At 37.3% G+C, this 11,661-nt stretch overlaps 1 protein-coding gene across 6 annotated transcripts; it reads right to left on the minus strand.

Annotated features, from left to right (window-relative positions):
• On the minus strand, positions 1-11,273 carry mbpa (myelin basic protein a). Of its 6 annotated transcripts, none has more exons than XM_067426767.1 (6): positions 10,966-11,273; positions 8,940-9,008; positions 7,504-7,530; positions 7,214-7,234; positions 4,049-4,138; positions 1-1,437 (listed from the first exon to the last, which is right to left on the minus strand). In XM_067426767.1, exons 1-6 carry the CDS (start codon positions 11,256-11,258, stop codon positions 1,266-1,268), a joined length of 672 nt encoding a protein of 223 aa, XP_067282868.1. In that variant the 5' UTR covers positions 11,259-11,273; the 3' UTR covers positions 1-1,265. The 6 variants fall into 6 exon arrangements, with proteins under 6 accessions (XP_067282868.1, XP_067282871.1, XP_067282869.1 ...); XM_067426770.1 differs by having other exon boundaries at positions 8,940-9,044; positions 10,966-11,216; XM_067426768.1 differs by lacking the exon at positions 4,049-4,138.
• Between the last annotated feature and the right edge of the window lie 388 nt (positions 11,274-11,661).

An 11,661-nucleotide genomic window follows, 5' to 3' on the forward strand; every position in this document is an offset into this window, starting at 1 on the left:
TACATTTCTGATTCTTTATTTAACGTTACTTTATAAATAAAGGGAGGGTTAAAGATATAACATCAGAACACCTGGCCACTTCAGAATATCCTGTGCATTATGGAAAGTGTAGCACCATTTTGGAGACAAATCCAGCGCTGACAGGGAGAATATTTGACCTAATGTTTATTCAGCACTCTTTCAGAAACCGTACATACAGGAAGAGTCTATGAGACGCGAAACAATGAACATTATTAAGACACATGAGAAACATCACAGGAAAAAAAAAAAAAAAATCAGCTGAATAAACTCCATTTCACTCTTTCAGAATTCCTGGTTTATCATTCCCCACATTTCCCTTCTTACACTTTCATGTTTCCTTCCTTTTCTTTCCACCAGTTTCACACCCTTTAAGCTCCCAGTGACTGTTTGTCCTAGATTTCTGCTTGTCTGTTATTTAAATATTAATCCTACCCCTGGTAATTACATGAGACCTTTCTAAAATAACATCAAAATTGCACATATAATGACACAGACAACTTTTACAGGCTGTTTTAACACACATAATGCAGTGCAACATCTGAGGGCATACAATCCAAGCTTCATATATGCTTAGAATCTATTCCCTATAGTCCACAGAATTGGGTTTTAGTCCTTTTTTAATGATTTTAATGCGTGTTCCTAATTAAAAGCTAAATAATTTCTCAAATAAATCAATTTAATATTAGGTAAATGTTAACTGGTCACCATTTTTATATTTGTCAAAACACAATAAGGAATCCTATATACAAATTCCTGGTGCAAAGTAAATAACCAATATATAATGCAACACAAGGACCACAAAAAACATAAACGTCCACAAATACACAGCACATCACTGAGGTTGAACATTGATCTCAACAAAACCATGGAGAGGCCTTTTTTTTGTAGCACGAAGACTAAGGTCACACAAACAACCCATTGTGTAAGATACATCTGAGACTAATTCAGAACTATAAGATCATGGGTTCTGATGGCCATTATTTCCAACTTATGTTTAAAGGTTCTTAGTTAATCTGCATTGCTGAGGGCCTTTTTTTCTCTTGGAACAGTTTAGAATGGGTCTCTTCAACTAAATTTTGGAGGGAGACTTTCAGTATAGCAACTAGATGTATCGCATCACCTGACCATTGACAGTTATTGCAGCAGTTTTGCACACATACAGTCAACACATGCTTATGAAACCCTGCAGGAATGTAACAGATACTTGGATTGTATCTCTATCTAGGAAGCGAAGATGGCCAATGTTAGTCTGTTAAACTCGCTGCGATTTGTGAATCTATAGGGCAGAGATCCTCCCTCTCGTGTTTTTCCTTTTCGTCCGTTTCACTCTCTTCCATCTTTGTGTTTTTCTGGTCGGCGAAGGGCTCAGAAGATGGTGCTCCAGCGTTTGGGTGGAGAGCGAGATCGGCTTTCTCCCTGAGATAGGAGAGAAAACCAGCCACGTCATATCAGATGCGTAACACAAAACCTTCTCGACACTGGTGTTGGATTATACAAGGTCAAAATCAACGTTGCATCACCGTTAGTTCTGAAATGTATAACAAAAGAACAAATGCTGAAGCGTGCACGGAAACAGCACATAGCATCAGCAGGATGGGTGAAGGACCGAATGTTCAATGACACAACTAGAGCCTTTTAATAAAAAAAAATTGAAGTAAAGTTGAGTCATCCGTATTGTAGGCGCATTACCCAGCCAAAACAGTATGCTACGTTTCAAAAAGAGTGATCTGAGCACTCAGCGTTCTAGTTCTACAGCAAAACGTGGAGAGCCAGCCTGATTTGATTGTGTCCAGTTCAGGAGAGATTGTCATGGGAAAAGTACAAAAGGAGAAAAGGAAATTAGCCAAGAGAGCAGATGAGGTAGATGATTTGAGCTGAACGTGTGCATCATACTGCTTGGGTGTAAAAAATAGTGCCAATCCAAGCTTTAAATGAATACTGAACTGTTTTTTTTTTTTTTTTTTTTTTTTTTTTTTGTAAAAGATAAAAGGTCCAATGCAGTTTCCACCAAAATATTGAGCAATTTTTTTCAACCTTGATAATATTAAAGAACCCCTGAGGCAGATGTTTAATTTTTAATGTTGTTTGCCTCTCTATGTGGTGTTTTGATTATGCTTTCAGACAAACCATGTGCAAAATCGTGTCATCACCATTGTTGAGTATTTTTCCTTAAAGGGTTACTTCACCCAAAAATGAAAATTCTGCCATTAATTACATGTCGTTCGACACCCGTAAGACCTCCATTCATCTTCCATTGACACCAATGACATTTCCTCTCTCAAGACCCACAAAAGGCACTAAAGACGTCGTTACAAAGCCCATCTCACAAAAGTGGCTCTACAATCATTTTATGAAGCAACAAAAATAGTTTTTGTGTAAAAAAAAAACTAAATAACGACTTGTATAGTGATGGGCCGAATTCAAAACAAAGCTTCGACCCGTTATGAATCAGCGTAACGATAGGATCGCGTGTCAAAATGCCAAACTGCTGAAATCACGCGATTTTGGCGATCCAAATCATGAATCGATACACTGATTCATAACGATGATTCGAAGCTTTGTTTTGAAATCAGCCCATCACTATACAAGTCGTTATTTAGTTGTTGTTTTTTTGCGCACAATAACTATTCTTGTCGCTTCATAAAAGTATTGTAGAGGCACTGTATTGAGATGGACTTTGTAACGACGTCTTTAGTGCCTTTATGGGTCTTGAAAGAGGAAATGACATTGGTGTCAATGGAGGCTTTTCTGAGCCATCGGATTTCAATAAAAATATCTTAATTTGTGTTCCGAGGATGAACGGAGGTCTTACACAGGTGTTGAACGACATGAGGGTGAGTAAAAATTGACAACAACAAAAAAATCATCTTTGGGTGAACTGTGCGCCAAATCAGTATTTCTGATGGTTCATGTGACAGTGAAGACTGGAGTAATAAGTTATTTTAAATTGAAATATTTCACAAGACTACTGTTTTTACTTTATTTCTACCAAATAATGCTATATATCATTATTGGTCTCTATCCACTTTCATATATATATATATATATATATATATATATATATATATATATATATATATATATATATATATATATATATATATATATATATATATATATATATATATATAATGAAAATGGATAGAGACCATGCCATTTTTCTATCTACCTTGGTCTCTATCCACTTTCATTTTATGAACAAAAAACACCTCAGATATGCTAATTAACAGCTTTACTTTCCATGGAAGAAAGAAAGCCAGATTTGAAAAGACATAAGGTTGAGTAAATGATGACAGATTTTTTTTTTCCCTTTCACTGTGAACAAGACGCAGGTGATATTTCTTAATCTGCTGAAAATCTAATCTTTTTTGGAATAAACAAGAACAAATTGACATGAATACTTTTATGCCCTGCCCTGTACCTGACAAAAGTCCTCAATACTTAGGTTACTATGAGGCTCTAAATGACTAAATGAATATAAGCAAGGGTAGGGTGCATGGTAAGACTCAACTTTCATTGTAAAATTGAAACAGAAGAGACGGGCATTATTTATAACATGAATAAAAATTGATTTTGAAAAACGTAAGTGAATAAAAGCCTCTCAATGACTGCTGAAAGACTAATCAGCCTTCACTGACAGTTTAGGTGTCATTACTGTGGTGAAAGATGGATATTATTGGACTCGCATACTGAGGGTGACTGTGGGACAGAAACAGAATCAGTCAATAGTCTCATCAAGGACATTCTCATTTACTTTTCCACATGCGTCTTCAAGCACAAACAGTGAGTTCTAGATGGTTTCAAAGCAATACTCAAACCTCTATCCTGTTATTGAGCATATTTAATAGCCTTAATTACATCTCAATGTTGAAATTGCTTTCTGCGTTTTCATAAAGGTGCATCAATCAACAGTAATTGCGCTTAAATGAGAATAACCTCTTTTATAGATATATATTAAAAAACCTGTATATGATAGTTTTCTCAGAGGATCTAACACTGATTTCCTTTTCTGCTGTTTTAGGCTCACCAGGTTGAAGATTCTGGAGAGTGTGTTCTGTTCTCGTCTGCGTCTGTGAGGCGATCTAATGCTCTCCGAGCCACGCGCTGACGGGGAAGCCTAAAACACATAGTTTATGAACACAGAGAGGATACTGGCCCAGTGCTGTTTAATGATATACTATATAAAAATAGTTTTTGTCATATGTCAAACTGTGTATTAAAACAATGTATGACATAATGTTCAGCATTGGATGATATTTAAGGGATAGTTCACCCAAAAATTAAAACTGTCATCATTTACTCACCCTCAAGTTGTTTCAAACTTGTATACATTTCTTTCTTCTGCTGAGTTACACAAAGGAAGATATTTTTAGAAGATGGAGAACTAAAAAAGTTGATCAACCCCATAGTGGAAAAATACTATTGAAGTCAATGGGGTCCATCGACTGTTTGGTTGTCAACATTCTTCAAAATATCTTAATTTGTGTTCAAGAAATTCATACAGGTTTGGGACAACTTGAGTGTGAGTAACTGATGACAGAATTTAAATTTTTGGGTGAACTATCCCTTAATATGGTTAGTTCTGTCAGAAATCACCCTCATGTCGCTCCAAACCTGAAAGTTCATCTTCGGAACACAATGAAGATATTTTTAAGGAAATCCGAGAGCTCTCTCACCCCTCCATAGACAGCTATTTAATTATCAATTTCAAGGCCCAGAAAGTTAGTAAAGACATTGTTAAAATTGTTCATGCGACTCCAGTGGTTCAATCTTAATTTTATAAAGTGAAGAGAATACTTTTTGTGCGCAAAACACAAACAAAATAACAACTTTATTCAACAATTTCTTCTAGCCTGCGTCAGACTCTTAAGCTGTTGACGCAGAGTAAACAGTGCAGCACTTCCTAGTTCTACTGCAGAACGACTTGTGCATGTGTGTCACGGTGCTCACATGAACAGCGTCGGCCAATGGTAAGCCAGGGTTCTGGAAGTGCTGCACTGTTTGCTCTGCGTCAACAGCTTAAGAGTCTGACACAGGCTAGAAGAAATTGTTATGAATAAAGGTATTATGTTTGTTTTTTTGCGCACAAAGTATTCTCGTCGCATTATAAAATTATGGTTCAATCATATGAAGTCATATGAACCATTTTAACGATGTTTTAACTACCTTTCTGTACCTTGAAAGTGCTTATTAAATTTCTCTCTATGGCGGGTCAGAGAGCTCTCGGATTTATATATCAAAAATATCTAAATTTGTGTTCAGAACATGAGCAAAGGTGAGTGATTAATGACAGAATTTTCTTTTTTGGGTGAACTAACCCTTTAAAGGTGATTTGTGTGCGTCCAGCTATTGCATAAAGCATTAAAAAAAAAATCATAAAATTCATATTTCTGTCAAAATGTTTGGAAATGTTCCTATTTAAAAAAAAAACTTATTTGAAAACCATTATTTTTCCAATTTCATGTGATGGCAAACGACACACTTCACCTTTAAGGAAGTCTTAGAAATATCTATGAACATTCACAGAACTGCAACTCTTTCCTGTGTTCATAATGTTGCAATATAGCATTTTTGTCCTCCTTTTTTTTTTTTTTTTTTTTTGGTTGGTGATGCATTTCTGCACCAACGCTTAGAAATCAAGTGTGATAGCAGGTTGCAAAACAAGGGATGTTACATGTTTGCCACATATCGAGTATTATAGGAGGGGGTGATTTAGGGTGCATATGAGGACAATCACATGGGTTATTTACATATTTCGATCTGCCATAGGAAAGTTTTGCCAGCCAAAGAAAGGGTTTTTGTGTGTGTCTGTCAGTTTTAATGTTCAAATGCATCCAATGCTGCATGTGTTGGAGCCTGTGGAGTTAAACAACATGTGACTTAAACACAGGGGCGCTGGTGAGTCAGTCAATCAGGACCTGGGAAAGGAGTAGATGGGTTGGAGTATGAGTTCATGGGGTGAGTGAACAGTTTGAAGACCCCTAGAGAGAAAGCTGCTTTACCGGCTGCGACTCAAAAAAAGTCTCGCTGTCTCAAAGTCATCAAGAAGCAGAGAGTCGCTCTGGGTCAGGAGAAATTCCATCATAAAAGAAAGAGCGCAACAATCAAGTCAAAAGAAAATATACAGAAAAAAAGAAACTGAAATTTCTCTAATAATCTTAATCATTCCAGTGTCTGAGATCACTCTTTTATAGTACAGCTGAAAGCTGTGGAAATTCATAATCACTTAGGATAAAATTACAAGACTTCTAAAGTAATGCCCTTTTTCATGCATTTTTGTCTTTACACCATTTGTTTGGCAATGAAATCATGCATTAATCTTGCATTAATTAGTGAAATAATTATATTGAAAGCATTAAATGTGGCTAAATTTAAACTACAGTGCAATAATGCTTAAAGCTACACTGTGTAACTTTTTTAGTTTATTAGCTAAAACACTTAGTTTTTTCATAAATATATGTGCTCATTAATGTATATTAACTTCTTTCAAGTAATAAAGTATTCTCAAGTATTCTCTCTATAATAAAGTATAAAGTAATATAAGTTTATAATATGCCATTAATAATACATACGGGTGAGGGGTTCGAATGCTGGTCGCCATGTTGCCCCTCCATCTTGAAAGTACATTAGCCAAAGAGGGACATACCCGTAAATTCAGCTTCGCTTTTCGTGGTTTAACACTCGATGGCACCGTGTCGAATGTGAAGAGGGGGATTACCAAGTTAATCTTGGACTAAATCGGCCACCGTAGGAGTTAAAACGAAATCAGAATTGAGAGGAACAGAAACTAATATTCACTGGATGGTCATATACCTTTACACCGCTAGATGGGGGAAAATATCACACAGTGTAGCTTTAATAAACTCCACTTAGAAAATGGCACGGGCTTATATTTCCTGGCCCTCAAAAACACTAAAAATGTGATCAATGTGGAGTTTTGTAAAGAATGAACCCACGCATCCTTATAAAACATCGTATCCCACAGGTTAAGGAGAAGATCGCATGAAGCGCAGCGAAAAGTTCAGCAGCTGCAATTAGAGCGATGCATTGGTTAATTAACAAAGAAGAGAACAAATGATAACACGACAGCTCTATTAGAAATGAGACACGGGACAGGAGGGCGTCCTGCAATCAGATCTGTTTAAGGGGGTGTGAATGCAAACGTGAATCACGTCAAGGACGAGTGACGTACCAGGCCCAATACTTCTCTCCACTGCAAATGAAAAGAAAAGAAAAGAATGTAGAACGATTCTCTCTTGTTTCTTAGATGTAATTATAATTTCATTGCTGAATACGAGAGGGCATAGAAAATTATCATGGGTTAAACCTATTCTCTCTAGAATGTTATGAACATCAGTCTTGCTCTGCTACTATTTATATCCCGAGCACTGCTAAATGAACTACAGATGATTGCAAATCAATATACCAAGAAAAAAAAGGAGTTAGATAAATGACAATAGAAAAATGGGATGTGAGACTTACCCTTGACTTGGGACGAGGAGAGGACACCTTTCAAGAAACAAATTAAAACTTTTAGTCAGGGAACATTTTTGGTATTCGAAAGGCACAGGCACAGTTTTTAATGAAGAGGCCTGAGCATTATAACAAGGCACTGCGTTCTCCAGTGTAATACAAACAAGATAAGCAACAAGGACTTTTCATTTTAAAGATGTTTACAGGGGTCGTTCATTTGGCTTTTGTTCAGATGAATAATGAAGGCAGAGCCTGTATCTTTTTAATGAACAAGCCCACACAACTGAGGAACAACCGTGCAATTAATGTTCCCCAGAGAAAAAAAGGGGAAACGTTACAAGCTATAGTTTCCACAGAACTGATTTTGTGTTTTTCAGGGAAAAATCCATTTCATATCTTACATCACAAAAATAAAAAGTGAAGAAGGTGATGATAAAGCGAATGACATCACACTTCAAGAAAAACATCTTTGCTCTGGCAAGTGGAAGTTTCCACGCATACAAATTCTCAGCTTTTTCATCTGAAGACATTGACTCATTCTTTACGACGGTGTGAAAGAAAACCTTGGAAATTTACGATGGTAGCAACATTTTAGGTTGTACTAATGTAACTTAAATTTACTATATTTCATTAGCTATTGCAATGTGAACACCTATACTAATATCTGTTTTACCTTTGTAATACCTTTGTACCTTTGTGACAAGCACAAAAAAACGAATGGTGTTGAGAAAGCCACATGATGAATCAAAGCTTATCACAAGCAGCTTTGCCACAAGCTGAGAAGAAACTATTAATATATAAAAGGTGCACAGTCATTCACACGTATACTTAACACCATGGTAACACAACACTAAAGTAATGCGTATAAATACATTTAACAATAAACCCTGATAAAGCCCAATGTTACCAATGAACAGGTTTGAAATCATTATATATATATATTTTTTTTTTTTTACAGTTTACATAGCAGATAATCTAACACTAGTGATGTAAGTGTGTGTGTAATGTTGTCTGTCTGAGAGAAAAACAAGTCTGGACTATTGTAGCAAAGAAAACACGGGCTGCATGTTGAACATGACGACAAACTTGGCCTGCGAAGTTGGCCTGACACAATGTTGCATGTCTAGGACGAAAGTTGCCTTTTGTTTGGGTTGCCTTATTGATGTTTTGGTTTGGTATTAAGCAGTCCTCATCAACTATGTATGCTCTTTCTTATAATATATATTTGACCCGATACATTGGATGAGGTTATGTTTTCCTGCTGCTCTGTGCTTTGAGTGCGGTAACAACCTCAGTGGGAGCTAAAGTTGAGAACACAAGGAGGTGTGAAAATATCATTCTCATGTCCCCAGATGAATTGATTTTTTTTCTTCTCCTGAGGTTTCTTTTGCTAGTTTCACATGATTCTTTGAAATTTGGGACTTGTACACAGAAACTGTACTTACAAAGCTCCTGAAGAAATGCACCACGGGGTTGACATCTCCACGACGACGGGTGGAAGAGTGCTGGGGTCTCTGTGGAGAGGAGGATAGATGACCACGAAATGAGCCCTTCAAATAAATGAAAGAGAAATGTCCAGAGTCAAGGTGTAACATGCATTAAGACGACAACTTCTTGGACTGGAAATTTAACCAATATCGATTCAGAACACTATTTTTTTGGTCCCCTTTAGACATTCTGACTACGTTGCACCCACATGTCAACTAACTCTACCTAATATCCGCAAATACTTTATTTTTATGCTCCCCAGCAGACATTCAACTTAGTATATGTTTTTAAAAATAAAGGTTCTTAAATGGTGTTTAGCAGGGTGTATGGTTCCATGAAGAACCTTTAATATCCAAAGAACCATTCCTTTGCACACAAGGTTCTTTATTGTACAAAAATGTTTAGACTATAAAATGGTTTGAAAAAAAGACACTTTCACAAAACAGTTATTTGGGGAACCAAAAATGGTTCTTCTATGGCATCACTGTAAAAAAAACTTTTTGGTTCTTCCTGTGCGCCTTTATTTTTAAGGGTGTAAGTAACTTTGCAAGCACATCAGCTTACTCTACTAACCCAAACCCTAACAGTCTACTAATACTCAACTACTCTAATTTAGTTGACATGCAGGCGCAATATTCCTTATAGCCAACAGAATGTCTAAAGGGGACCATCAGAATAAAGTGGTCCCCGTTTGTTGGCCAGAGGAGAACTGGCCCCACGACTGAGCCTGCGGGTTCTCCCAAGGTTTTTTCTCTCCATTTTTTCACCTGAGGGAGTTTTGGTTCCTTGCCACTTTCGCCTCTGGCTTGCTTAGGTTGACATTTAATATTCAACAATATTATTGATCTGACTGCATTGACACCATTGTATGAGAACTGAGCTGGACGATGACATCACTGTTTTCTCCAGAGCTGCTGAATAGATAAATTAACTAATTACTAACTAATGATTTTTACAACGGAAATAATACTTAAGCTGGACATTGACTGCTGTACAGCTGAAAGGAACTGTGAAGCAACTTTGAAACAATTTGAATTGTAAAAAAAGCACTTGATAAATGAAGGTGACTTGACTTGACCAATCCAGGTTTTCAGTTTCTGTGACTAGCCTGCCAGGAGTAAACATAGAAGAGGCAAAAGCGGAAATAAAAATATCATGCTAATCAAAATTGCTTTGCATATAAACTAACATGCTTTGAACATCAATGACTTTTCAAAAAGGAGGTATGAGTGTCAAAAGATAAAGCTCTAGCTAATTGCACTTTACTGCCAGAACAGAACACTCCTATAATGATATCCCTTGCACTGCAAACAGCTGTGTCCAAAGCTTCTTTTGCTATGGCCAGTTGCTGCTAAAGAAAGCAAAATAGAATTCTCAATGAAGTTGTCAGTTGCTGAAGTAGAATGAACTGTGTTTTGTTTGAGTCGTTCATTATTTGAGATTTAAGACCATTTCTTTGTTGAAATGCTCTGTAAATTAAAACTAATAAAATCGTTGTATCTGGTAATAAGACTTGAAAGTATGGATATGAAATTTTCTGAAATGTTTATATTTGACATTTCACTGATATAATATAACTTTGTGCATTATTTATTGATATAGACGTTATTAGGTGGGAAATAAACAGAACACTAAATAGTAGGATTTAAATTGTGAGCGATACACATACAATACTATGGCAATACTGCAGAATACCGTCAGGCATTTCTACCAATGCATGTTAGGTCAATAACATAATTTGTTTAATGCAAGCCAAAATGAGACGAGGCAGCCTTTTTGCAGCACATATGCATTTAAACTCCCGTTCATTAAGAACCTCTCTAGCCCCAAGTTGCATGTCTGTAAACGAATTCAACACAAATCCAATCACCAATGAGTCCTAAACTATATTCGAATTCAGCTTCTCAATCTGGAACCAGTGTTTCCCCCACGAAACCGAGCAAGAAGTTGTCGCATGACATGTTTTAAATTAAAATGACTCACTTTTGCCTTTCTCTTTTTGTCTCCTCCAAAGAACCTGCCGATCTGATCCAGGAGACCAGGGGCCTTCTTCTTCCTGCCCAGCCCGAAGGCGCTTTGTCCCGAGGTGCTTGCGGTGGCCATTCTAGGTGTTGATCTGTTTGGTGGTCTACAGTCTGGACGGCCCACGAATGTCCTTCTTCGCTCAATCCAAATTCCGCTCTGGGGACGCTCTGCAAACCTTCCCGATAGTCTTCGGCACTTCTAAGGAAGAAGGGCTGGCCTTTGAAGGTGTCGTCCCCTCCGTTGCATGGCATCACGGGAGATGAGGTGGGTCTGTAATAGCGTCAGTGATTCTGGGCTGGCGCCAGGCATTCTTTCGAGCCCTATGCGCCCGCGGAGGGTGTCACTACCCTGCTCTCTGATAAAAGGAGCTGCTATTGTTCTAGTCCACATCTGCCTCGACTTGGGCCGAGCACAACAAGGCCTGTCTATGAGAAAGAACCAGAGCGCAGTGAAGAACGGCTTCCGCACAATCAAACCATTGTCGTGATGACTCATGTTCATTATACAAATAGTTTACATTGAGAAATAGCATATTTGCAGCGTGTAGGGTTTGGAATCGTTCGCTGCGGACATATGTCGCCATGCTTCATTCATGCAACACGATAAAGCGCATCTCCAGACATTTAAGGAACACAGACACATAATGTTGTCATG

This window comes from Pseudorasbora parva, chromosome 19 (genome assembly GCF_024679245.1).
Source record: "Pseudorasbora parva isolate DD20220531a chromosome 19, ASM2467924v1, whole genome shotgun sequence".
Taxonomy (NCBI): domain Eukaryota; kingdom Metazoa; phylum Chordata; class Actinopteri; order Cypriniformes; family Gobionidae; genus Pseudorasbora; species Pseudorasbora parva.

Excerpts from the sequence above, each read along its gene's own strand:
- mbpa (XM_067426766.1), bottom strand. The coding sequence starts at position 11,258 with ATGCCATGCAACGGAGGGGACGACACCTTCAAAGGCCAGCCCTTCTTC. Across the intron at positions 9,045-10,965 it reads ACAAAAAGAGAAAGGCAAAA|GGCTCATTTCGTGGTCATCT; the intron begins GTGAGTCATTTT and ends ATTTATTTGAAG. Across the intron at positions 4,139-7,503 it reads CTCCTCGTCCCAAGTCAAGG|GCTTCCCCGTCAGCGCGTGG; the intron begins GTAAGTCTCACA and ends TATGTGTTTTAG.